General features: G+C 40.0%; 2 protein-coding genes across 10 annotated transcripts in view; both read left to right on the top strand.

Moving 5' to 3' along the window:
• The window catches only part of src (v-src avian sarcoma (Schmidt-Ruppin A-2) viral oncogene homolog), a 30,586-nt gene extending 27,094 nt beyond the window's left edge, over nt 1–3,492 (top strand). For all 3 annotated transcript variants that reach the window (XM_030733033.1, XM_030733031.1, XM_030733030.1), the window contains one exon: nt 1,037–3,492. In XM_030733033.1, the coding sequence (XP_030588893.1) occupies nt 1,037–1,245 (209 nt within the window). In that variant the 3' untranslated portion in view covers nt 1,246–3,492. The remainder of the gene's footprint in view (nt 1–1,036) is intronic.
• Nucleotides 3,493–4,919: 1,427 nt separating this feature from the next.
• On the top strand, nt 4,920–25,022 carry mical1 (microtubule associated monooxygenase, calponin and LIM domain containing 1). 7 transcript variants are annotated; one of them, XM_030733370.1, is made up of 25 exons: nt 4,920–5,059; nt 5,545–5,633; nt 8,540–8,844; nt 9,348–9,555; nt 9,971–10,078; nt 10,242–10,337; nt 10,532–10,687; nt 11,398–11,498; nt 11,770–12,027; nt 13,031–13,146; nt 13,732–13,858; nt 14,175–14,253; nt 14,417–14,564; nt 14,763–14,941; nt 16,018–16,124; nt 16,444–16,506; nt 16,622–16,853; nt 17,301–17,362; nt 18,472–19,279; nt 19,358–19,482; nt 19,569–19,682; nt 20,747–20,840; nt 21,958–22,051; nt 22,307–22,380; nt 23,762–25,022. In XM_030733370.1, exons 3-25 carry the CDS (start codon nt 8,587–8,589, stop codon nt 23,953–23,955), a joined length of 3,801 nt encoding a protein of 1,266 aa, XP_030589230.1. In that variant the 5' UTR covers nt 4,920–5,059; nt 5,545–5,633; nt 8,540–8,586; the 3' UTR covers nt 23,956–25,022. The 7 variants fall into 7 exon arrangements, with proteins under 7 accessions (XP_030589230.1, XP_030589229.1, XP_030589228.1 ...); XM_030733369.1 differs by having other exon boundaries at nt 16,015–16,124; XM_030733368.1 differs by having other exon boundaries at nt 16,015–16,124; nt 17,289–17,362.
• The last annotated feature ends 2,165 nt before the right edge of the window (nt 25,023–27,187 follow it).

Here is a 27,187-nt window from a genome sequence, read left to right as displayed (position 1 = left end):
GTCACCCGTAATTCATCTGCCCATGAATTTTTTAACCTGCTCCTAGTTTTATTCATTTATGGTCATGTTTGAGCCTCTTCGCGGATGTTGCAGTTCTGGTTCAAAGAAAAAACAATGTAGCCACCAGGGGGCATCAGTTAGAACACACTCCAAACAAGGTATTCGTTTGATCATCTTTTATTGAAATGATAATTTATTGAAATGAAACAGGAGTAGCTGTGTGTGTGTGTGACTTGGTTGCATGCACACACTCTAGAAGAGGCAACCCAGAAAAATGCACACCTTACGCTATTAAAAGCACACATGCCCCAGTCTCCTGGACCTGCATTTCTTTCCAAATCCAGTTGATTTTTCTCAGAGAGGTTCTTGACTGGGTGAGGTGACCTGGAAGTATCTGCAAGACAGCCATAATAAGAACTGGTGGACTTCTCTAAATACTAAAGAAAGCCTCTATTATTATCTCTTTTAGCAGAGAACACACTGGAGCATCCTTTATGAAAGGAAAGGTGATAATGCCATCCTACAATTTATAAGTTCACAAGTGGCATGCAAAAGTTATTTAATAGTGTGTTTTCCATGTCATGCTATAACCTGCCAGGATGTTTTGAGCCTTCAATGATAGGGCGATAAACCTTAGGTCACCTATGATATGGGGATAAACCTGCTTCTTATTAAGTTGTCTCCATGCATAAAGAACATAGCTTTATAAAAAATATGAAAAAGTTCTTTAAATAAAATTTTTGACCTGTATTACAATGAATTCAAGGTTTTCCAGTCTGCAGTATGTCTGTCTTCAGTGCTGCTATATCATCAGCCTTTAGAATTATTATTAATAACCAGCTGAAAATTATTTAATCTAATAAGCATTCAAGTTATTCATAAAAACAATGATAAGGTCAGAATATTCAATTCTGCATGCTATGTATAGCAGATTTATGGCTTGGACTTGGATTTGTCATAACTAGTAGTATGAATTAAACTATGATTATAGGTTTCCAGCGGTATGTCTTTCATAAATCTCTATTTTCTCGACCAGGTATGGTGAACCGGGAGGTGTTGGACCAGGTGGAGCGTGGGTACAGGATGCCGTGTCCGGCAGAGTGCCCTGAATCCCTTCATGACCTGATGCTGAGCTGCTGGAGGAAGGAGCCTGAGGAGAGGCCAACTTTTGAGTACCTGCAGAGCTTCCTGGAGGATTACTTTACCTCCACAGAGCCTCAGTACCAGCCAGGAGAGAACCTGTAACCAAGCCGACAGCATTCCTGTGCACGCAATATGGATGTGCAAAACTGAGCATGTGCATCTTCTTTAAAGTGCATGGATAACTGTGTGTGTGGAGGGGTGTTTTTTTCTTGTTTTTTTTTTTTTCTGGTCTAATGGAGCAGAAAGCTGACATATATTTGAGTACACAGCAAAATCCAGTCTTTCCAAAGTCTCTCCAACATGTCCAGTTTGAGGGACTATTTTCCAGGTATGGTGTTATTGTTCACACCCCAAACAAGCAAAGAGGTTTGTCTGCCTTTCATGTGTTTGTCAGGTGTCTGAATAAAAATTCCTCGTGTATCCCTCCTCTGTTATTTCACCCGACTGATCTTATAGTTGCCACCGTCAGTAATGCAGCACCAGACTATGACCGCATGTCAGTCAAACATGGGTGTCTGAACATTGAGTACAAGTTTAGTTACAACAAGATGCCTCTTTTCAGTGCATTTTCTTTGGGATCCCCTTTGAAACACACACACACACTCAATCTCTGTCTTCCATTTCTCTGGTCTAGAAGCAACTATTTGGTACCCACATTAATTTCTAAAATATCTAAGAGATCTTTTTTTAAAATTTTGCTATTAGACCTGGATCAACTGGAAAATTTTCATGGTAATATTTCAGTTTTTATCACCACGCTTCCCCTGTGCAGCATTGAGGGTTATTTTTGGATTGCTGTGAGATTTTGTGTGAAACTGATGTGAAAGTGTCTTTCACCCGCTGGACTAATTGGTTTATCACTGTAACCAACATGCAGGTCGACGCAAAGAAGAGAAGAGGCTACTTCTGTCTCTGTTTCCTAATTGTGACTTTTCTTAATCTAGATAAATGGCTACTGATCACTAAAGATCATCTCAGGATGGAGAAAACAAGAATTCTTCTGTGAGGATTTTTGTGCCAATGAAAAATGTCATTTGTACTCTTCTGTTGTGTAAAAGTGTATTTTAATACTCTGGACTTTCCTTACAGTGAAGCCTGCGCTGTCTAAATAGAGGTGATCCCACATCTGCGATCACAATTGGGTCACCAGAGTGCTTTTTTAATCTGCAGATTTATTTTCAAGAATTCAAATTCAAATCAGGTTTTTATCACCACGTTTCCCCTCTCAGTTCTGAACTTCATGGATATAAAGAGTATTTTTAATCAGCAGTAGTATTTCACTAATTAGTACAACTTTCGGCACAATGTCACACTGGAGATATTATCATTGCGCTCTCAGTGAAGATGATAAATGAGCAGCAGAGATTTTGTGCTTAGCGTGGTTATGCCTACCTGATGCCTATAGGAGGCAGACTTCAGAGCTTTCCCCATGAACACAATGGCAGGTATAGCAAAGAAATTGGCTTCTTGAATCCTAATTGTAAATATTCTTAATGATAATATTTGTATATATCTTTATAATTTATTCCTTTTAAAATAACCCACTTTGTTTTTTGTTTTTTTTCCTGGTACTTTTATGGGTTAAATAACACCTGACAGTACGAGAATAATCATTATAGTGACACCTTTCATCACAAGTTTATTTGTGCACGTATTCCAGTGAAACTTTTCTCAGTTGAACATTAACATGACAGTTCTTTCTCACCACAGAATGATTATCTACCAGCATCGATTCTTCACATAATACAATCAATACCACAGTGTTTACATCGTGATGACCTTTAGATCATTTTGATGCTGCTACAGAGGCTGAGAAACTGGCAGGCATTCGAGTGTCATTCCTGTTAAACATACTGCTGTTATGAGTGAATCTGATCGACAGTGTTGTGCTGCCGTCTTCTGTTATTCCTCGAGTGGGCTCTCCAGCTGAGAGTTTCCAGACCCCAGACCAACTCCACGCAAAAGTAATGAGGCAGCCACCACAGACAGGAGCTTAATATCTGCACTGCATCTTCTGTGTCGCTTGGACAAAAGAATGCAGTGACCTACAAATGTAGTCGGGTTGGTTGCATCGTTCCCCTTTCCTGCTGTCTTGTTGAATGTTTGAGCAAAAAATATGGATAAAGTGCATGTAAAAGGTCATATAATCAGTATGCAGCCTTGCTAATAAGCCAAGGACATTTCCTGTGGGGTTCTGTGGGTCTCCTTTCTGGCTATGCATATATTTTTTAAATCTGTGATATTCCTATATATATATACTCTTTTCTACTGTATCCAATGGGAATTTTCACACAAATAACTCTTTGTTAAATCCTACTGATTACTGCTCAAATTTGAATAAAATTTGTATACTGCCTCTCTTTTTTATTAACTGAACAAATACTTTTCTGTAACAAAGAACTACTCACTGATCTCAGCTCACAGTTTGTTTATGAACTCGCTCTTTAAGCCTGTCATTGAAGGTTGCGTTTGTTCAGAAATCCACACAAAGCTGCAGTACTGGAAACAAAATGCTTGACGAGCCTATTACAAGTTGTGAAGGTGACCTTGCAATTAACCTAGCAACAGATTTTATCATTGTGTATTAGTGACGTGTCTTGTCAAGTCTTGACAATACAAGTCTTGAGCCACACGTCATGTCTTCATATTTTGCTTCCAGGAGTCAGACTTTATAATTTTTTGAGCAATGGTTCTCCAGGCTTTCTGAAAGTTTTTCTATGGACATTGGCTACTTTTTCACTCATTTTCTGTCCAGTACTTGTAGCTGACCTTTTTCAGAGGTTTTTTTTTAAGTCACTTAACACTGACCTATTAATCATCCAAGCATAAAAACAGCACCCAACATCATGGATGAACCAGTGTTGTGTCAACACATAACAGATATCTTGGCAGCAAACCAGTTTTAAATTGAAAAACCTGCCCATATCTTGGCATGTGTCCTTAAAATATGTAAATGATAAAAAATAAAATAATAAAAGTGGCCTCAGAGAGTTCAGGCTGTGCTGGAGAACAAATGTGGTCACGCCAAATATTGACTTTCAGGCTTGTTGGAATTGCTCTATTTTTGTCTTATATACTGGATTTCTTTCAGCTGCTCGTTTATTCACATCAAATGAATCTGTAATTCAATTCAATTTAATTACATTTTATTCAATTATGCCGGATGCAGTTCCTGTCGCAGCCTCCGAGACGTTTGTGTCTCTTCTCGGTCTCGAACCGGGATCTTTCGCGAGGCGAACGTGTACGTACAATTATTTTATACACTGGGCACTATGTATTGTAAGCGTGCCAGCATGAAGTAGTGGAAGAAGTTTAGTAATTTTTTTTAGTAGTTTAGTAACTACCCTTTTATCGTTTTCGTTTCCTCTCTTCTTTCTTTTAAGTAGTAATTTGTAAAAGAAAAAGTGAAGTAGAAGTACAAAGTAAATACTCAGGTTAAGTAATTGGAGTCCTGGGGGCCCAAGTTGACCTTTGACAGCTCAAAGAACGTATTAAACAGGGTTTAATGGTCCTGATGCTTAATTAATTTTCTCTGTGTGTAAAACCAACTGATGACGTGTTTCAGAAATAGGATGCTTAATTTGGAATATTCATTTATTTTCATTACTATGACTGCTGCTACTACTACTATTATTATTGTGCATGGCAGTATGAACACTATTAACTATAATCATTGTGAAAGAACCTACCCGCAGGACCCGTCGCCTTAACACAGCTCATCACGTGGTGCGCTGTCGGGACTTTACAGAAAGTCCCGGAAGAGACTCCGCTAGTGCAGTATAGGCATGAGGCGCAGGTGAGCCAGTCCGCAGTCCTCACCTGTAAACAAAGGGGGGGGGGGGAAAAGAGCAAAAATGGAAATGACACCGTGGATACAGTTTCACGGAAAGCCGCTTCCAGTACGACTTGAGAGCTGGTAATATAACTTAAGATATATTGTATCTAGTTTTTTTTTTTCTCTCGTTCTTTCTTTTGTAAGTTTTCAAGTTTATGCATTGGTTATGTAGGTTATCGTGCGCTGCTGGCTGGAGTGTATTTTTTTGAAATTCTCTTCCATCATAAAATGTGTGACTAAATGCTTTTGTTTTTATTAGGCAGCTCTACGTAAGCCGCATTTTCTCTGACCTTCAGTTAGCTTTCCTGGCATTTGAGTGTTCTTTGCAATCTGTGCGGAGTAGCATGTTGAGACTGGATCCTGCTCTGGCACAGCAGAGCATACTCAGTGCCACACCTTCCTGTTCATTTATCAGCTTCCTATTATTGTGAGCTCCATATGTTAAAATATTTTAGTACAAAGTCTGGATGCGTGTTCAGGAAACAACCCCTCTGCTTCCTTTCCTCTATTCTCTCTGCCCCACTCAATCTACTTTCCGTTTTTATTCCTTCTCTGAAACTTGCCAGGCTGAAGATCAGCGTGTGATCCACCCAACAGCCTGATACACGCGGTGCTGCTGCCAAACAAAGTGCATAGAGCTTACACGTGTAATAAGGTGGGTCAATCCACTGGAATCCAATCCACTGGCAGTGAGGAAAATTAGGTCAATTCACCTTTCAGTGCTGCTTGTTTCGGTTTGATCATATCAACCGCATTCCTGTTGAGACGTGTTTCCTGCCTAGAGTTGCTTAACATAAATCAGATGATGATGATGATTGTGTTTCTCTACCTTTAACACAGATGATTTCAGCTTTCTGAAACATTTCTATTTTCAGTGTGAGAATATGCCATCTTTCAAACACTGCAGCAGCGTGAGAAGAGGACGCTTTGTGTTTGAGGTTTTCTGGTTTCAGCTGTGCTGCTTTAGATGGCTAAAAAAAGGAAATGTTAACACAGTATAAATACAGCAGCCTACCTGAGAATTAGATGAAAGTGTCAAAGATGGCTGTTTGAGCTATTTTTAATTTTGACAGTTTGTCTTCAAAGATGACCTAATACTTCTTAAATGTTCTTTTTTTTTTTCTTGGGAGGACTGGCTCACTTTATGGCCTGCCTGGAGACTAATAATCTCAAACCAAATCAAACATGGCTGCATGTCAGCAGGTTTAGTTGTTTGCTCTGGTAGTACCCATAAAACAGCTAATGAATGTAAGGTCATCAGATATAACTATACATTATTTGTACTCTATAGCTACATATAACCTATGGCTTTATATAATAAAATAAGACAGGATGATTTAAGAGTTAAAGTATATTATAGTAATATATAAAATATATTAGATATATTTGTTGGTTAAGAGCTATTTTTTTCATTTGCACTGCTCGTTTTAGTTGAAGCCAGTGTTTTACAGCTCCATGGTGGTGTATCTGATACACACTGACGCAACTGTTTGTCTTTGAGTTTATTGTAGGTTATAATATCTCTTTAGTGACTGGAACACTACTAAAGAGTAGCAAGCATTAAGGCAATAGACAGAATGAGAGAAGTGATTATTAGCCTGTTTTCATATGGGTTCAAAAGCTGCCTCATTTTGATGTCCATTTTCAGTAAATGGTAGTAAAGGGGGTGGGAATGGGGATGGGGTGAGGGTGGTGGGGTTTACCTTAATAACAGCTTAAATGCAGTTTCCGTTGTGTTCACACGCACACACGAGCAGTCACGCAAAACACATGCTGCTGTGCTCCAACTGTAATGATACACTTTAGGTCGCAGGTGGAGGGCAAGAGCTGCCGAGTCAACAGAAGTGATCACACAAATGTTGTCACCAGGAAATGGTACATAAGTGATAGTTACAGGAAACGAAGCATCACACTTTGGGTGTTGTCGACATGTTTTTTTTTTTTTGTTTGTTTTTTTTCTTGTTGCTGTTGGGAAAGCGTTAAATTGTGGTACGTTTGTGCTGTCTACATTCTGCTGTAAACAGGGCATTTGTTGCAGATGCTGTTTACTTAAAAGATTAGCATGCTGCTGGGAGTGCCATTAGTTCTTAAGAATAATTGACCTTAGGTAAATGTTGACAAAGAATGTGAGCATTTATTACTAATAGTTTATACCAGATATCGTCAATAATGATAAATGTGTTGTTTAGCTGTATTCACTTTTCCTTTTTAAAACCTTTTTTTTTTTTTTTAACCAAATGAACTGATGGAGATTTCTTTTCCCCGCTCACAGCTCAGAGGTTTAATCCACTGGAGACTAGAGTCAGATGGTGTTGACAACCTACAGCTGTACACATTATTATCTCCTCAGTAATACAGTACAGAAATACGGTTTCAGTGTTTGTAGAAGCTGTAGATTCTCCCCTTACTGGTTCTTGTTCACGCAGTGCTGTGCATGACTTGCAACCAGAGCTGTAAGGTTGAAAAAGAGCTCGGCAGGCACATTTTCCTACTGGCTAAGATTCCTCAAAAGTCAAATCTAGGTCATTATAGTTCTGTGGCTGAAGTTATGTGCTATTGAATTTCATCTGTTGTTGGTCATATAGCTTTTCTTTCAACCATATAACATCACTGAAGCATGAATATTCTGAAAGTCTCTCCTGAAGAAGGGTGTATATAACTCAGTTGTGCCTTACAGGGATGAGGTCATACGTGCATTAACACACAAGATGTCCAGGTAGATCAGGAAAAGGATGCTTTAAATACCAGAGGGTTAAAATGGCTTAAAATGTAATGCATGACAGGAAATGCACTGATTTTTTTAATGTATTTTTTTAAAGAATTAGTTACTCGTTAATGTGATTTTGCAGGCTAAATTGTTGAACCATTGATGGTTCTAGGTCTTCTTATTTACTGCCTTTCCTTTTTTCTTACTTTATTTTAACCATAAAATATCTTTGGACTTTGGATTGTTGGTCAGAGCAGAATCGTTGAAGTAGGCTCCATCCACTGTGTTTTGCAGAATACCATTCATTAATTAATAGCTAAACAATCAGCAGACAAGCTGATAATAATTTTAAAAAAAAACTTAGATAACATGATTCTCATTAACATTAGATATTCATTTTCAGCCCTTTTGTGTTTTTTGCAGTGTAAACGCAGGGGAAAAAAGTTATAGTCTCATTATGTGTTTTAGCCATATGTTTCCATTACATTGTACATTGTGTACTCTTTATTAGTAAGTCCTGAGGCTGCATGAGAGAGTGACACATCAGCGGGCAGTGGGTTGGCTGTTCAGTTGTAAAAAGAAAGATAAGGGGAGCCGCAGAAGCCCCATAAAGGAAGTTAGCAATGACTCAGCCAATCAGGTGACACAAAACCGTCAGTGTTTAAACATCTGGGCTATAATTAAGAGCACATGAGGAAGGAACTTCCTCCAGCACAGTGAGTAGGAGCTTCAGATGGCCACCTCTTTAAATGCAAGCAGCAAAGGCTGTAAACACTCACATAAACCTTTCCCCACAGCAGGGTTTTTTCCAGGTGGGAAGAGCTAATGTCATGATATAACCTCTTCTTTCACAGTTAACCAGTGACACCGAAAGGAACCGGTCTTCCTGTCATCCTCAACTATGGCAAGCCAGGCTCCTGTCAACCCTTCACATGCTATGTTTGACCTCTTTGTCCAAGCCCAGACCTGTAAGGATGTAAAGCACCACTTCGCTCAGCTCTGCAGGCAGCTGGACGTCGATCCAAAGGATTTCAGGAACTTCTACACAAAGTTAAAAGAGAGACTGAACTACTGGAAGGCCAAAGCTTTGTGGACCAAGCTGGATAAAAGAGCTTCTCATGCAGATTACCAGCAAGGAAATGCCTGCACTAAAAACAAGGTACAGACAACCAGTGGTGACTTTATGTAACTTGATTTTAACCTATCATAAACAGTGTTATTTGTTCCGTTTATCAACCATTGATGATAATGCTGTTTCCTTTATGTTTCTTGATTTATTTTTCTGAATATTCAGTGCCTGTATAATACTATATACGTATTCAATTTACTATAATGAAAGAAACGGATTATATTAACAGTAAATATTATACATTAGTGCACTTTTGTGTAAGAATCTCTGCTGCAGTATCGGATGAAGAACTTCAACAGTCAGAGCAAAGTTTATTTCAATACTGTTGTCATATTTGATTGCCTGTTTTTCTATCTCCTCCCCTCAAATTCTTATTAGATATTTGCCGTGTATATAAAATTCATCACATTCATCAATTAGCTTTGTACCGACTGCTGTACGGGAAGCCTTAAAATAATTTTGTTTTTTTTCCTCATTCTTTGATTTTCATTATCTCACCCATGCTGACTGCTTGCTGACTTCCTCTCTCCTAGTGCCTTGTGTTGGGTGCTGGTCCGTGTGGCCTGAGAATGGCCGTTGAACTGTCCCTGCTGGGGGCTCAGGTGGTGTTGCTGGAGAAGAGAGAGACATTCTCCAGAAACAATGTTCTCCATCTGTGGCCCTACACCATCTATGACCTCCGTGAGCTCGGAGCCAAAAAGTTCTACGGCAAATTCTGCTCTGGTACCCTGGATCACATCAGTGAGTCATTTACTTATTAGAGAGAGAGTCTGTATATTGCAAACCAGTTAAAATGAATTGAATAAACATACTATACTACTACTACTGCTATCTTTGTTTATGCAGCTCCCATACTTGTAGTAGGATTTGTGGCCAGAAATGACACCTTGTTAAATAATTGTGGCTTCTCAAATGCATGATTTCTTTATTTTTCTGGGATTTTATATATTTTATGAATTGGCAGGACAAGATAAGCAATTTTCAGACACCAGTGAATTTTCCACATATTTTTACATTTTAAATGAATAGAGCTCTTGAAACAGAGAGATTAATAAAGCTGCAATCTTAGCCACAATTTATTTGCCTATGCATGTCTGCTAGCATTTTGGTTATGCCTCACACACACACATCTCATGATGCACTTGTATGTTTTTAGGCATCCGTCAGCTACAGTTGATTCTATTGAAGGTGGCACTTCTCCTCGGTGTAGAGGTGCACACCGGAGTAGAGTTCCAGGGTTTGATTGAGCCCTCAGGAGAAAATGGTATGTGCGTTTAACAACCATCCACATCATCCTCTCTTATTACGTTTGCTTACTTTATCCACTGTTGTTGTTTCTAAAGACTAGAAATATTGATGGACCATCAACATGTAAAGCAGTAAAGTTATGATGAAATCCACTGAGGTGTTTGATGTCTTTCTGACAGGTTGGATGGCCAAACTGCAGCCTCAGTCTCACCCTGCTGCAGCCTTCCAGTTTGATGTCTTCATCTCTGCCGGAGGAGGCAGATTTGTCCCTGATGGTGAGACAGAAACTTTTGCATGCTTGAATCGTTTCATTTCCTACTGATGCAACAAGGGCCGCTAACCAATTTCACAAGGCCTACTTGGAACACATAGTTATTACAAATAATCGAAACTCACCTCAGCAGTCTTTTTTTTCAAAAAGTTGCCTTTCATCAACCCAGTTTCCTTTTTTTTTTACCCAAACTCTCAGGGTTCAAGCATAAAGAGCTGAGGGGAAAACTGGCTATCGGCATCACGGCCAATTTCATCAACAGACACACAGCTGCTGAGGCCCAAGTAGAAGAGATCAGCGGTGTAGCCCGCATCTATAACCAGAAGTTTTTCCAAGAGCTACTCAATGAGACTGGTAGGCATCCCTGTGATGTTCAGTTGAAAGCAAGAGGACGGCAGCTGTCTGCTCTTATTTGTAGGATAATGTTTAAAAATGAAAGCAAGTAAAGAGAATATCTGCAGTTCTTACTCCGCAGCTTTCACTAAGCGAGAACTTGAATTGTGAAGTAGAGTCACTGAACCATAACATTTTTAATAACAGCACGAGCGCTTTTCTTTTCATTTAATTTCTTCCTTTGTTGCACATTGCTGAATGCAGCCCTCAAGGCATGAAATAAGCGTTCACACTGTCGGTCTGGGTTCGGCGTGAAGTGTGAAACAAACAGCCGTGCTGTTAATCTGTGTTTCAATCCCCATTTAATTTCCTGTCATATCGTTAACCGCGGGTCAGTCTGACCTTATTTTTTTGAGCTACTTTGCACCTATTGCAGGTTAATATCTGTGGAACATTTTAGCAGAATTGAAAGTATGACCTTAATAAGTGTGTTTACTCTGCTCACACCCATTCGAATGACTTTCTATTTCTGTTCCACTTTGATCTCCCTGTGTATGACATTATACATCTGAAAACTGATTAAACCAAAAGAGAATAGCAAACATTCTATTGAGGGAAATGCAGCAATGCTTTTGCTGTCAGCCTACCTCATTCAACCTCTCCTACACACACTCTCACTGTCTCATTCTCCTCCTATGCCTACCATGCCCTCTCTCCATTCTCCATTCCAGGTATTGATTTGGAGAATATTGTCTACTACAAAGACGACACCCACTACTTTGTCATGACTGCCAAAAAGAAGAGCTTGTTAAAGAAGGGGGTCATTAAGCAGGTGAGAGCAACACATCCATTACCAAGGAAAAGTGCGATTCTTATTGGCAGAAGCTCTAACTGCGGCCAGTAAAGAAAAATAAACAAACCAGACAGATGAAACAGCCCTGCTGCTGCTTCAGTGTGAAGGCACAAACTGTCAGTCATCTCTTCTTTCCCTGCTGCCTGGCCCCTTAGCTAATGTGGGAAACCAAGTGTAAGACATGTCATCTGTGTGAGAGAAGGTGCCAGAAGTCATCCAATAGCACCTCTCTCTCTCTCTGTCTCTGCAGGACTATAGTGATGCAGAACAGCTGCTGGCACCTGCAAATGTGGATTATGAGGCTTTGTGCCACTATGCTTCTGATGCTGCTTACTTCTCCACTGGCGGAAAGCTGCCTGACCTCCAGTTTGCTCAGAACCATGGCGGCCAGCGAGATGTGGCCATGTTCGACTTCACCTGCATGAACCGTGCTGAGAACGCCTCGCTGGTCAAGGAGAGGAGGGGCAAGAAGTTGTTAATTGGTCTTGTTGGAGACTGCCTAGTGGAGGTAGGGGGCAGCACTTTGAGGTCTTTTCCCCTAGTTCACATCCTTAACCATGCTAGCTAACTGTGGGACAGAGTACTGTATCGCTTCTTATCGCCATACACTTATTGAAATGCTGGAACCAAAATAAATAAGAGTAATCTCAAGTTAATTAACTTGCAGTAAAACGAAGCCATTTGCTGCAGGGAAATTGTAGGTGGTGGACCAAGGTGAATCAGAGAACTAAATAAATGAATTAATAAATTAAAGGAAGCATACTATGCTAATCGATTATTTAACATCGATTATTTAACTTTTGGACTCTACTGAAGAAGCTTTGCATGATTCACAGTTCAAACAGGCTTTTAACTCCCTCTTCCTTTAAGGCCCCCTCCTCTTGAGCCAACTTTCTTGTAATTGGCTGTCCCTCACAAACAGAAGGTTTGAAGAGCAGGTTGTTGGGCTCATAACCAGAGCCTTATTTATTTATTTTTTTTATTTTACCAGGGAAATCCCATTGAGATTTAAAATCTCAATGGGAAAAAGTATGTCCCATGTTACTGACGTCATACAGATCTGAGTGGTTAAAAAAATTTATGAAACTGAGTGTTTAGATGAGCCTGAAGCAATTACTTTTGTGCCCACTTCTCTCATTATTTAAGAATTGTGCCAATCCTAAGAAGAGTATTTGACCGTGTGTGTGTGTGTTCTTGTGTGTTCTTGTGTGTGTCTGCCACCAGAAATTAGTCTTTTTAGTGTGTTAACAAGCTCATCACGAAGCACAGTCTAGCAGAGCTGCTAACATGTTTGTTCACTCTTAGTTGGGATTAGCTCTCTGTGTGTGACTGTATAGATAAGCTCTTGCATTAAGTTTTCTAAAAATAAAGCCGGCAGGCTGCTGCATTTTATATCTCACAGGTTTTTATGGGTAACGTGTTTTCTGAGCTTGATAATACGGCACGCTCCATTTACTCTTAATTGTGACATTTTCTGTTCTACAATAACATTTTGTGCATGTTCTCTGCAGCCTTTCTGGCCTCTGGGTACAGGCATTGCTCGTGGGTTCCTAGCTGTTTTTGACGTAGCGTGGATGGTTAGGAGTTGGGGTATGGGGGTCCCACATCTCAAAGTCCTAGCTGAGCGGTAAGTACATTTTATACACCTAATAAGCTACACAGTATAGACAGTTTTATTTTATAATCTCATAATGACATATGTTTTTCGTGTGTTGTGGTGGTGGTGGGGCATTAGATTTCCTAATGCAGTTTTTCCCTTCTTGCACTGTATGCCATTGAATTAAACCTACTAAATAAAGTAGGGAAATATAGCGCTAGAATTTGTCAGCATGCCTGTGGGTCTCATCATCAGTAACGCTACCCATCCTGACATAATCAGCATGATGAATAGTTATTCTGATTGCATAGGCATAAAAATTATTTCAGCATGATTCCTTGATGTGACCAGAATAAAACAATTAGGCTTTTTAGTGGTAAACGTTAGTCTGGATTTCAAAACTCAAGTTACATAATAAAGGAACTTTTAGGTTATTTCCATTCACATAAAATACAGTTATTTATTCACAAAGTGAAAAAAGAGAGAATGTACCTGCAGATCAGTTGTCAGATGTAGTTATCCAGCAGTTATCCCTTCCTTGCAATGCTGCAGTTGCTGGCTGTTTTTTTGTTTTGCTTGTCTTTACCTCTGTTTAATTTCTTCACAAATATACAGAGAAAGTGTTTACCAGCTCCTGTCCCAAACCACACCAGAAAACACCAGCAAAAACTATGCTGGTTACAGCATCGACCCCAGAACGCGGTACCAGAGCGTTAACCTCTCCGCCATCAAGACCCATCAGGTCAGCACTGTTATCCGTTATTTAGTCAACAGAGACTGAAATCAGAGATCCTGTAAACCTTCATGAAGGTTATTTAGGGAGACAAATGGTTTTAAAGTATGTCTTCATCACAGATAAAGTAAAGCTGAAAACAAATTTTCAGTTTCATTTAAAAACTGGTGAGAGCAGTTTACCAGTTACTAGATATTGATTTATAGTAAACAACAATACACTGGCTGTGTCAAAGAATCAGATCATGGCAACAAAACAGGTTAAACATTTTACGCAGTCTGTCATCTTTGTATGTAGTGACTTATCTCCCTGTCACACGACCTAGGTGCAGCACCTGTATGATGCTGATAAATCTCTTCCATCGCTCAAGAAACAAAAGGACAAGTCAACTCACATACATCAAGGTCAGCGGTGCTTATTCTGGTTATGCCAGTTAAACTTTTCCGTGCTAAATAAACCAGGAAACACTTTGATTGGCATTGACATGAAATATTTAGCTATGAGACTGTCCAACCACAAAACCTATTAGAGTCTTCTCTGATTTATTGGCTGTGTTTTCGTCCCCAGATTCAGCTGGTGGTTCTGAAGAGCTGTTGAAATGGTGTCAGAAACACACTGCGGGTCATAAAAATGTTAATGTAAAAGATTTCACACAGTCCTGGAGGTCCGGCTTGGCTCTGTGTGCGCTCATCCACCACTTCAGACCTCACCTCATGTGAGTTGCTGCTTAGTTTAAATCTGACAGCACGGCATCGCTTTTTGGTTATCTAATAGTTTAATCGGACCCATTTTCTTTTGATGAAATTCTCATCAGCTGCCAGCCAAAACCCAATGTAACACATCATCTTTGCTGTGAAAAGACTGTCTGTGTTTAATGCAAGTAGAATGATCCTGCTTGCTCATTCCTTCCAAGTGACGTGTCCTCCCTGGATGAGTCTAACACTGTTCACAACAACCAACTGGCCTTCAGTATCTTGGAGAAGGAGCTGGGCATCTCCCCCGTCATGTCTCCCAACAGCGATCAAATAGACAAGTTGTCCATGGTCCTCTACCTCACCCAGATCCAAAGTGCTTTCACTGTACCAACAAAAGGTAAAAGTTTTTACTCAAATATTTGCATTGATGATAAATGTCAAACAAGGTCAGATTTAATAAACGCATTCACAAAAATTACACAGTTAAATATGTTTATTTGATGCCACTGGACTCCTTTTTGTTTCATGATATATTTCTGTTAGTGACAGCAATATCAGACTTACATAACTTGGTTGCTTAGACACAGCACGGCATCAGAATCACCTTAAAAGGTTCAGGTGTCCTCCCACTGAAATGTGTTCAGTGATGAGAAGCTCTCAAATCTGTGCTGCCCCTTTAAGAGCATCTTACCCAGAATTCACTGGGCCTAAGTGGCTAGTGCTGTGCTCAGAGCCAGCCTCTACTGGTTGTGCTGCTCTCCTGCACTTGAGCCAGCCCAGCAAGCAGACAGAGCAAACAGTCACGGTGTAGAGCTGACTTATCGGGGTCTGATGGGAGGAGCGTCTCTAGAAGGGGTTCTGTTTTTCCTGCACTGAAGGAAAAATTTCTCCTGGCTGTTTGTAGAGGTATATTTACAGTCATTTTATTTATTTATTTATTTTTTTTTTTTAGTATGTGGAGTTATTCAGTGTAGATGTGAGCTCAGGCTTTGGAGGTACTGAATGAGCTGAGGTGGGTGTGATATACTCTGTCTGTGATGCTGTGCTGCTCTGCTTGGGATCCGCTGACTGATGTGCAAGCAGGAGGGAGCTGTCAGTCTCGGGTAACCTTATCTGAATGATGAGAGAGAGAGAGAGGGAGGGACTGATAGTCAGAACTGGAGCTGAAGAGTTTTTATGTAGATTGACAAGTTAGATTCAACTGCTGCTTTGCTGTGACGCCACCAGAAATTCAAGTAAGACTGCCTGATCATATTTCTGACACAGAATTAAACATAAAAGACTGAATCTTGACAATTTTAGAAATTGTACCCTAAGAGTATATCGGGCAGCTGTGTGAAGAACTGCAAGTAGGCCAGCACTCACATTCAGGTGTCTTTAGATGAGCACTCTAAGTCTAATTTAAGATAAGCTGATTTTGCTGTGTGTCCTTTTTATGACATTTTTCATTTTTTCATTTTCTGTTGGCAGCAGAGCCTGCAGACTTCCTGCCATCGTCCAAGTCTCTGTCTCTCTCCCGGACACAGTCAGCTGTCTTTTTCCTGAGCAAGCTGAAGCACAATTCTCTGCAAAGACGTAAGGTACGCCCACTGTGCCTTGAGTTCACTGTTTACACAGCATGGAGGAATCTTTGATAAAGATATTTTCAAACACGCTGGCGTCTTGGCCGGAGTTCACTCCGGGGCCTTCGGTCTGTGTTCTGGAGCTGTTGGTGACTCACACGTCTGCTTTGTCTGGGATTCCTGTTTGTGATGACAAAATGTTAGATGTTATTTCAGAGGACGCGGCTTCTGCTGTTCTGATCCTTAATATTGTTTAATCATGTTTGTTTTCGATATCATAGGAAAAAAACAAAAAAAAAAACAGGTCATGTGGCAGTTTATTTTGTTTTCTCTGCAGGAGAAGCTGGCAGCTGACAAACGAGCCACAGGAACAGAGACGAGAATGGGAGATGAGGACAGTGTGAGTGTGATTCAACAAATCTTACTCAACTTTGGAAGCTTTCTGCACAAATAAATCATAATTTTTCAGTGTTGCTCTGTTAAATCTCAGTCTGCTGTCTGACCTTGTTCCTCAGACATTGGCGTCTCCTGTCCCCCCTGAGCTCAGTCCTGTCCCCGAGCTGGCCCCCGAGCCTGATATTCCTTTGTTGATGACAAACAGTGAGGAGTGTTACTTCTGTGGTGGAAGGGTTTACCTGCTGGAGCGAATCAGCGCAGAGGGAAAGTTCTTCCATCGCACCTGCTTCACCTGCACTCAGTGCAGCATCACGCTTAGGCTAGGAGGATACACCTTCGACCAGGATACAGGTAACTACTAGGTGCTGCATGTCTGTGTTCAAGTGTAACTGTTTGGCTTCGCTCGAGGAGCTGATATTCTTCTCATTCACAGCCTTGTTCTTCACTCTACAGTTGTATGTGTTGTAACTGCTTCTCTTTTGTTTCTGTAGCACTCCTCCAGAAAACTGCGCGATGCTGTATTATCGTGTTTGTAATATAAGTGCATGTATCTGTGCTATGATTGTTCTCTCAAAACCAGATCAGATTTTTGCCGCTACAAGTGACGCACTGCTTAATTATTTATGTGTATAATTAATCATTTGTGCTGAGACCCTTTTCAAAGGGGTCTCTACTCTGACTAAAAGGAGATTAATAATTGAAGAAAACAGCAGGGCTTTCCTTCTTCAACGTTCACTTGTCTCTAGATTTCCAAATCTGTTTTTTTTTTTTTGGTTTTTATCTCTGATTTCTCCACAGGGAAATTTTACTGTGAGCTGCACTCTGAAGAGCTGGCAAATGGGGCTGCAACATCTTGTGAGGTGGGTCACTAAAGAGAACAGATGTAAAGCATTCTGTTGCCTGCTGCTGATCACTCCAGACACCATGTTGAGTCTGTGTGTTCATTATGCTCTTGTTACACAATCTCCAGTTGCATCATCTTGATAGCTGACAGTTTCAGTGTCAGCAAGCCTGACTTGATTGCAGAAATATATATAATGAGGATGTGTGTTTCCAAACATAAAATTAGATCCATATAATAGTAATTTTAACATATTCCAGTTATAGCTGTATGATGGATATGGGCTTAAAGCACCGACTCAGTTGTAATTTAAGGTTATTTGCATCCAAACTAGTGGAAGACTTTAAGAATTACAGCTTATATGTAGCCAAAACAATTCACTCAGAAGCTGTTTTGTGGACTGGTGTAAGATATTCCCAAAACCCACAATATGTGGTCAAAGGAGCGCTCCATGCAAAAGAAACCGGCTATCCTTAATTTGCAAATCAAAACAAACCATCAAAGAGACGGGGGGAACGTTAGGAGTGCACGAATCAACAGTTTGGTGAGAAAAAACAGGCAAGCTCAGCAGCATAAAAGGCCTCCAAGCCCATTGAATGCAGTGATGTATGATTACAGGCTCATGGTAATTCAGTCATGAGAGAAAATGCAGTGTTCATCACAAGGTGCAAAACGGTGATAAGAAGGGGAAAGAAAATCACCTAAAAAAAAAAAAAAACAGACCAGCTCCTGAATAGCATTGCTTTGACAGCTGAACCACGGGTCAACCTGTGCCACAGTGACGGGAAGAAAAAAGTACAGAGACGGCTTAAATTGCTCATAATCCAAAGTAAAACTGTGTGGGCAGTGTGATTCCACGGGCATGCATGACTTCTAAAAGCTGTGCGTCACTTGCGTTTATTAGTGATAAATGACAGAGTGACAAAAGCAGCTGGATGAAGTATATAGTATAATACCGCTGCTCAGATTCAGCCTGATGCAGCAAAGTGGATCGGACTCCATTTGTGAAGGCGAAGCGAAGGTGGGGGCAAACAGAAGAGTAATAATGGAAATTGTGTTACAGTCAAAACCGTATACAGTCTGTGGGCTAATTTATAATAAACATTGATTTTCTTTTTCTCTATTTAGGCTAGTAAAGGAATTCATGGGGAGACAGAAGAAAACGGACTTTCCAGTGATGATTATACACCATCACCATCAGATGAGGAGTGTGATCACACTCTGGACTGTGGTCTTCCTCCTCACACACAGTCACATCCACCTGAAGAAAAGGAGCATCACATGTTTGAGTCAAAAGAAGACTCCCAAGAACCACTTGCATCAAAAACTCCCACAGACCATCCACCTAAAATTGAGGTGGCAGCACCCCTTGAGGAGGAGCACACAGAAAAGATGACTCCCTGTCCGGTTCCAAAGCCACGTCGCACTAAGCCGACTACTCCCAGCCATCAGCCCTCTCCCCCAGTGGCAAAACCTCGCACAGTTCACCTTACCAGTCTCTCTCCCCCAGAAGAGTATTCATCTCCAACTCCTGCTGAGGAGGCCTCTAAAGCAAAACCAGACTCCCGTCCTAAACAGTCACTGCGAAAGCTGCAGTTAACCGATGAGGAGAAAACCCAGCTGGTGAATCTTCACAGCTTCAGCGCAGATTCAGATTCAGAGACCCATGGCGGATCCTCCTCCTGCTCCTCTTCCTCTGCAAATGCAGGCCCTCCTAAAACAGAGGGCCTGGATGGGCAAGAAGAGGAGGGCTACTGGAGCGGGAGCACTGCCGGTCACATGCGAGAGAAGAGGAATCGACGCTGCTTCAAGAGAAAAGAGATGCCAAGCGGGCAGACCAGAGTGCGATCAAAGTTTTCTCCATGGAATCTGTCCTCCCCACGGATCAGCAGAGACACCCGGCTCAGTGTCCACGTTAATCAGCCAGGGAGAGTGGGTAAGCTGAAAACTCATCTCTTTGGTCTTGGATTGATCTGGGCGTATTGCAACGCTTTTTCTTACTTTTTCCCCACAGAAACAACATTCAGACATGTTCACAGTGCCTCGGAAGAGGGTGTCGAAGGAGATGATGACGACGATGATGATGATGACGATGATGATGCAATGTTTGAACAAGACATTGACTTGTTTGATGAGAAAGTAAGGAGATTGGTAGAGATCCCCCCCCCCCCAGTTTTTCAGGGTGAAGATATTTTACACTGGAAGTAATGCTGCTGTACCTCCAGTTTCAGACTGTACCATCGGACCCTGTGGAAGCAGAGAAGCTTGAGCTGATGAAGATGAGGACACTGGAGCGGCGTGCCAGGACGAGTGAATTGCAACGATTCCGCAAAGCTCAGGTGAGTGATATAAAACTCGTTGCTGATCCATTTTTCTCCAACTTAACTTAGTGGAGCAATAAATCTGTGCATAATCATATAGTTTCATTGACATTGTAATATATTTTGTTTCTAAGATATGTTGTTAAAGTCATATCATCAGTAAAGGTGTGTCGATCCCTGCCTCCCAATCATTTTCACTGTTATCAGTCATGCAGTGCACAGCAGTGTGTTTCCATTTGCATAAAGTTGATATCAAGGCTGTTCCAAGCAAATCAGGTGCAAATCACAATGCAACATTTGCACTTGCAGTTGTCTGTGATGAAGACAAATTCATCAGCTGCATGTCTTATTCCCATCTAAAATGTTTAGAGGAACACATTTTTGCTGAAAATCTTGCTTAACACTAGAGAAAGTTTGCAAATGAGCCACCATGTTGGTTTCTGTTTGCAATTCAGAAGCAGACAACCCACATGAGGCATTCGTCCAATCAGGTGCAACGCAGTGTTTGCACAGTTGTTGGAGGATGTAAGAGAGGGAGAGTATTTGTCAATCACTGGTCATCACATTGTGTAACAGCTCCCCCTAATAAGCAATGCTGGGAAGCAGGCTGAACCCTTTCATGCAACCTGAAGAATTTGGCTCAGTTTGATATATATGTATATACTTTTTTGTTTATTTTTTGTCTTAATGGCAGTGTCTCTTTATATATCTTCTCTTGATGAATTTGTTCAGATTCGTCACAAAATGCTGTCTATTTTCATGCTGCATATAATTCTTCATATAACAACACGGTGCAGTAAAGTTCAGCAGTTGGAACTGTGCAGCTTGGACTCCCTCTTCCCTGCTCCCTCCTGAATCATTACAACCTTGCAAAAATTGACCCACAGAAAAGAACAATGTTGTAAATAAACATGTCTTTAAATTACAAATGTAAAAATATTTTTTACATATACATTACATTTGGTAGTGAGAGAATTTGCAGAAAGATTGTGACCATAATAACTCGTCTGTATTTTAATGAAATCCAACCCGTTTTATTAAAATGTTTTTCAAAATAAACTTCTTCTTTTTGTGGTTCACAGTCCATCCAGAGGAGACTGGAGGAGATTGAAGTGACCTACAAAGACCTGGAGGACAAAGGTGTGACGCTGGAGCGGACACTGCGAGGAGAGGCTGGTAAGGACATATCACTTTTTTATATACATATATTTAACAGACTGAAGGTTTATTGTTAAGGCTGCATTGACATCTGACATTTGTAATGGAAAAATACCCTTACTGATTGTTTCATACTGGAGGAAGATCTGACTTGGGTAGTTGCATGAGGGCAACAAAAGGCTGGAAAAGTAAGTAATGGCTGGGGAAACATTTTGCAGCTATTAAGGTTAATTGGTTTAGGTATAGAAAGAGAATCTTGGAGAGGCAGAGTTACTCAGAAGTAAAGATGGACAGAAGTTCACCAATCTTGGAAAAAAAATTGTTCCTCAATTTTAGAAAAAATATTCCTTAATGTTAAATTGCAAAGACTTTTATTATGTCATCGTCGATAATCCCACTGCAGGGTTCCAGGAATCTGGAGAAATCTCTGTGCGCAAGGGATAAAGCCAAAAATCCAAATGCTTGCACGTGTGGAAAGGCACCATCAGTATATACAGGTTTTAGAGCAATCCAGACAAAGCCTCTTTGAGGGAAGATCTTACGTATTTCAGCATGACAGGGCTAAACAACACACTGCAGCTATTACAACAGCAGGGCTTCGAACTAGAAGAGTCCGGGTAATGAATCGGCCTGCCTGCAGTCCAGAGCAGAAAACATTTGGTGCATCATGAAATGAAAAATACGAGAAAAAAGACCAGGGACTGTCGAGCAGCTGGAATACATTTTTCTGTTGTGAATAAAGATTGCTTGAGATTTGCATTTTGTTTTTATTTTCTGAAAAGACAAAAAATCTAGTGAGATCTCATAGATATTATGCACAGGCAGTATACTGTTTGCTTTATGACCACAAATTGGGCTTACCTCAATTTTTACATAAACGGGAGTAAAACAACTGATTTTGTCTAAATTTGTAAGTTTGCTGAATTCTTTTTATTATTGCTTCTTCGAGTCTCATGCACGTTAGCGTGTGGGCTTCCAGACAAACACTCACATGAATGGTGTGTCAGATGCTGCAAATAAATCTGGTTCCTCAACACTTTATCTAGACTTTCCAAAAAAACAAAACAAAAAAACATGTCTTCCTCTTTTCTTAAAGAGCTTGTCCACAGAAATACTTTTGTTTTTTTACTTTCAGGCAGCGGCGGGTCTCCTGATATGATTGAACACTGGATCCAGCTTGTCCATGAGAAGAATGCATTGGTTTCTGAGGAGTCGGACCTCATGGTGGCGTAAGTCTGCACCCTTACTGGTTCATTCATTATTTCAAACAGTAAAAGCTTGTGTAGTCATATGAGTAACACAACACAGCTTCTGTATACAAGTGACAAAGCAGATCTCACATCAAAACACCGTGGTGGCTGGCTGGTCCTCACCATGCTAACAGCCAGTCTTCTTTACAGTCAGACTTCATTTGTCATGTTTCCTCGCAGCTTTAGAGTGATCTGCTGTTGGCAAGACTCCGCTGATGCTTGTTTCTCTTGCAGGTCTCGACAGCTGGAGCTCGAAGACAAGCAGAGCATGTTGGAGCTGGAGCTCAGGAAATACATGGAGATAAAGGGTGTGTACTTTGGTGTGCGCACAGAAAGACTTGTTACTCAAACTGGCTTTGATGCATTTAAAGGGAGCAACACAACTTCTAAACAGGCACCAGGCCTAGCACGGCCCATACTGCAGCGCATGTTTGTCCTACTAATGAGCACGTCAATGCTTTCTTTGTCTCTGCCGCTGTCGTCATCATCACATTAGCTCGCGTCTGCATTTTCCATTGTACACTACCTGACCATGTGTTTTTGTCTATGCTTTTTAATGGAAATAACCAAAGTACATATCACATTATAATTAATGACCATGATGCTGGATTGCTTCTAGCATTAATGCCACTATACTAGTGAGACTTGAGTCTGTTTATCATGTTTCTTGTAGAGTTAGCTGGATACTGTGCAGTGAACCTAATTTTGACTGGTTTAGCTGATTCTGTAAACAGCTCCACATGTTTTGATTTGGCAGTTTTATGCCAGATGCCCGTCCTAACACAACCTCAAAGGGGATTTATGTCTCCAGCTGGAAACAAACCAGTGACCTTTTTGCTTTTCAGGTAACTGTGTAAACCACTACATTATGTCTGTGTGAAGGGAAAAAAAAAAGGGACACATATGCCAAAATGCAATTTCATAACCATCATCTATTGCCTGACAGTAAGTTTTAAATGTATCTACATTTGTTAACATCGACAGGTGCACAGAATAAGAAGTCTTGGTGACATTGGAAGCTCCAAAATATTAGCTCTTATTTCCAGAGAACATTAAACAAATCCTGAAGGGTTCCTAGATCGGCTCAGATGGGCCACAAAGAGCCTCTTCGAAGCCGTTTCAAAAGTGCAATAATGGGCTCCGCGCTTCAGTTAGATTTGGTTGAAATATATTGATTGTATTCTTCCACAGAAAGACGGCAATGATTTTGTTACTTGTCACTTATGTAGAATTTCCTCTGAAAAGGTTTCTCTTTGTGGCAAGTATAGACAGGAAAGGTGCCAGTTAAGCAGCTATGTGTGCTTTCAACATACTCGTGGTTTAAAAAAAAGAAAATGTACAAGCCTCCTTTAACCATCAGAAGTTTGTAACAACTTGCTAAGGGGGCTTTTGCACTTATGGAAAAATTGATTCCTAGCAAGTAAAAACAAGTGTGTCTGGGAATCTTTCCTAGCAGGATGAGTGTGAAATGTGTTTGGATCGTCAAAGTCAGCAGATGTTGGAAAGAGGAGTACACTACCATGTATCCATTTTTTTTCATACATACAAGAAACATTGCTCTATTAAGACTTAAAAAAAAAAAAAAAAAAAAAAAAAGACTTAACATATGCATGTCTGTGTTTTACATATATTTGTATTGTATTAGTGGTTAATTAGAATTGAAAGTGTGCATATGTTTTTGTCTGTCAGATAAGACACCAGAGCAGCAGGCGGAAGAAGAACGAATCCTTCAGCAGATGATCGAGGTGGTGGACATGAGGGACTCTCTGGTATCATTTCTGGAAGAGAAGAGGCAGAAAGAAATAAGCGAGGAGCAAGAGGCTTTCTGCATCATGGAGGCCAAGCGGCACTCAAAGGGAGGATCTCAGGTTCACTGGGCGTAAGGTGAACCTGTGTGTCCTGTACTAGTGATTATTTCACATTTTCTGTGCGCGAGACTTGCTGCTTTCAGACTCGGAACCTGAAATGTACATTTGCAAAGCCAAAGATGATCAAGCTTCATTACGGAAGGTAACGCAACACAAGCAGTGGCTCAGCGAATAGGATTAAGTTCAGGCTTTATGAACCCGGAGGCTCAAAGAGTGTCAGTTGCAATCCACCCCCTAGAGGGAGACATAAACCTGGAGATCTGAGTCTTTCAGTTGACATGCCCAGAAACACTGCAGCTAAACTCTGCCTGCCATAGAAAAAAAAAAAAAAAAAAAGATCTTTTAGTGTATACTGAACTATTGAACAGCCATCACACAGAAGATGATCAATAACCAGCCTCAGACTTGGCCTGATTTAGTGTCAAAAATGTGACTTGAATGCTAAGCCGAGAGAGAGCAGCATGAAATCACAGTGGCTGCAAAGCTGACTTTGGATCCTTAGAGATAGTTCGTGGGTTTTTTTTTTTTTTTTGAAAATAATTTGATGTTCATGTTTATTTTACTTGTGTCATCATGAGTAACTGGTACTGTACACAAACACATGATATCCTAATTCTATCTTTAGCATTTGTATCACATAAATATGATTAAAAAATACTAAATGAAATTTAAACATTAAAAATATTCAAACTTTGTTATTCATTTCTTTTTATCAGTGTTGATGTTTTGTAGCACTAACAGCTTTTCACCATGCTTTTCCCTGCAAGCACATTGGATAGTTAATCTCAGGGGTTGGTTGTTCAGTCCTTTAGGATCAGAGTTAGTTTTTCATTGATGGCCTTCAACAGTCGGCTGCTCTTTAACCAGTGATTATAGGGGATTTGGGGTTAAAATGGACTGGTTCATCTATTTATAAATGCCATTATTTATTATTTGCAGGTGTTTCTGTTCATGTGCTGGCTGAATGGCCAAAATCAAGACAAAGACCATTTGTTGTATAAGTGAAAAGGAGCCTTATATAGTCATTTTGTGCTACCTGGACACCCCTTCACACCATATCAAATAAAGATCATGCACTTTGTTGTTTTGTTTATTTATGCTTTTGGTATTGGATTGAAGTACTGAGTGGTATAACCAACTCATGTTTCATCATATATAAGTTGTTGCCATAAAGGCCTGACTGCCTGCTATTCTGACTCCTAACCTCTAGGGTGCATACTTAGCCTCTTGATTAAAAGTAAACTGATCAAGATTTAAGTAGTGACGAACCATCTCAGTATTAAGGTCAAGCCAATAAAATAAAATTCTAAAATGCTGCAAAGATCCTGCAATTATAATTTTACTGAATTAAAAGAAAAATAGAACTATCAGAATAACTTGAAGTGCAGAAAAGCCTCAGTCAGTGTTAATCGTGACTAACATCCTGATTTCCAGCTTGCTGTAGGTCGGTGCCATATGTCGCTGTAGCTTGGGTCCATCAGTGTAGACTCAATGTCTGAATGAGAGTTCATTTATAAAATGCATTAAATTAAAGAACAATATAGTGCAATCTGTTTACATTTGTGAAATACGGTGATTATACTGGTGTGCTAAAATATGAGCAGCATTTTAATGTTATAGCTCATCAAAGTGGAACTGTGGAAAGTGGTTTGGTATTTTAAAGGGACTGTTCACCCCAAAATTAACTTTCTTGTACTTTGCTCTGAAAGGCCTAAAATGCTAATTTCATCTTAGATCCTGCAAAATTGGAAGAAAATATTCTGCTGCTGTGATGGGCTCAGATTTCTTAGTGGAGGAAATAAGTATTTATTTGACTCAAGGCCATCAGCAAATCATCTATTTCTGAGTCAGCTCTTCAGTGAGGCTGAAATTCTTCTAAGTAAGCAGCAAGTCCGTCTCTGCAGAGGTTTCACTTTCATGTCTAGCAGGTGCATTTTAGGGTAACTTCTGTGTGTATGGGCATAATCCAAGCAGCTAAAAATAAAAGTTAATGAATTAATAAGTGCATGTTTGTTGACTAACTGAATATTTATCAGACCTTGTGATCTCATGGAGGACGTGCGGAGGATGGTGCACAATTTTGGATGTTCTGAAATGAAGCATAAAAGTGAATAATTGCAGTACATCATTACAGGGAGACTGCCCACATTTTTACAGTGACAGTAATAATATGCATTATATAATACTTTTCACAAAGAAACACCCTTTTTTGGACTGGTTACATAAAGCAAATAATTGCTTTCTGTAAATTTGAGTGCAGGTGTCACACATGGGTTTCCTGCAAGCACTCACTTGTATTTAATGTCAGGTTATGTAAGCAATTAACATGCTTAGCACTAATTAAGTTAACTTGTAAAGCGCTTTACTAATTTTTGTTTGGATTATAATCCTGGTAACATTTGCTGAATATTTTCACACCTGTACAATCATGTTAAATGATTTTTTTTTTTTTTAAATGCTAGCTGTGTAAATATACCTCTGAGCTCAGATTCCTTGATCCATTTATTGTAATCCCATTGACCATTAATTTAGCTGCAATGGATCTTAAGCGCCTGGTGTAAGATACTTTGTCGCTCCTCTGAAGAGAATGGAGAGCTTTGTTTTTCATCCCTGGATAATCCTGGTGGCAGGGATTAAAAAGTTCACACTTGATGATGTAAGATGACACGAGTCACTGTTTCATCAATCTTTGTCAACACACTGCAGCATAATGTGCTGTGATTTGAAAGCTACTGAAAAGTATTACAATGAATGTTGCAGAATCCCTCTTTTCATTGTATTAAGTGATGCACTAAAGTTGGTTTTGTTATTTTATAGGTGGCTGCAGTAATTTTCCCTCCCTGGGCTCCAAGCTTCTAAAGAGTATATATATCACACATCTAATTCTTTTATTATGACAATTTTATTAAAACTAGTGCATTTGTTTGTTTGTTTTTATTTACAGATTTGACAGAAGATTCAATAAATACAAAATTTATATTTTGGTGGCCACTGAAATTAAAGTTAATATAGATAAAACTTTGAAATACCTGTCAAAAAAAAGTGTCCAGAGGGACTGGCTGCAGAGTGGTCCGACTTTCTTTGGTGGAACCTTCAGCAGTCACTGTAGAGGAACCGAGTAACAGAACAATTTTTAGACAAAAAATGAGAACAACCTCAAAATACACTTGAAAATAGGCAGTTGTGGAAATAGGCAAAGAACAGATGGACGAGCATAGATTTCTCTTTATGTTTTCATTCATGGAAT

Source organism: Archocentrus centrarchus, chromosome 7 (genome assembly GCF_007364275.1).
Source record: "Archocentrus centrarchus isolate MPI-CPG fArcCen1 chromosome 7, fArcCen1, whole genome shotgun sequence".
In the NCBI taxonomy this organism is placed as follows: Eukaryota; Metazoa; Chordata; class Actinopteri; order Cichliformes; family Cichlidae; genus Archocentrus; species Archocentrus centrarchus.
Note: the sequence above shows the minus strand (reverse complement) of the source record. Positions and strands in the feature narration are given on the sequence as shown.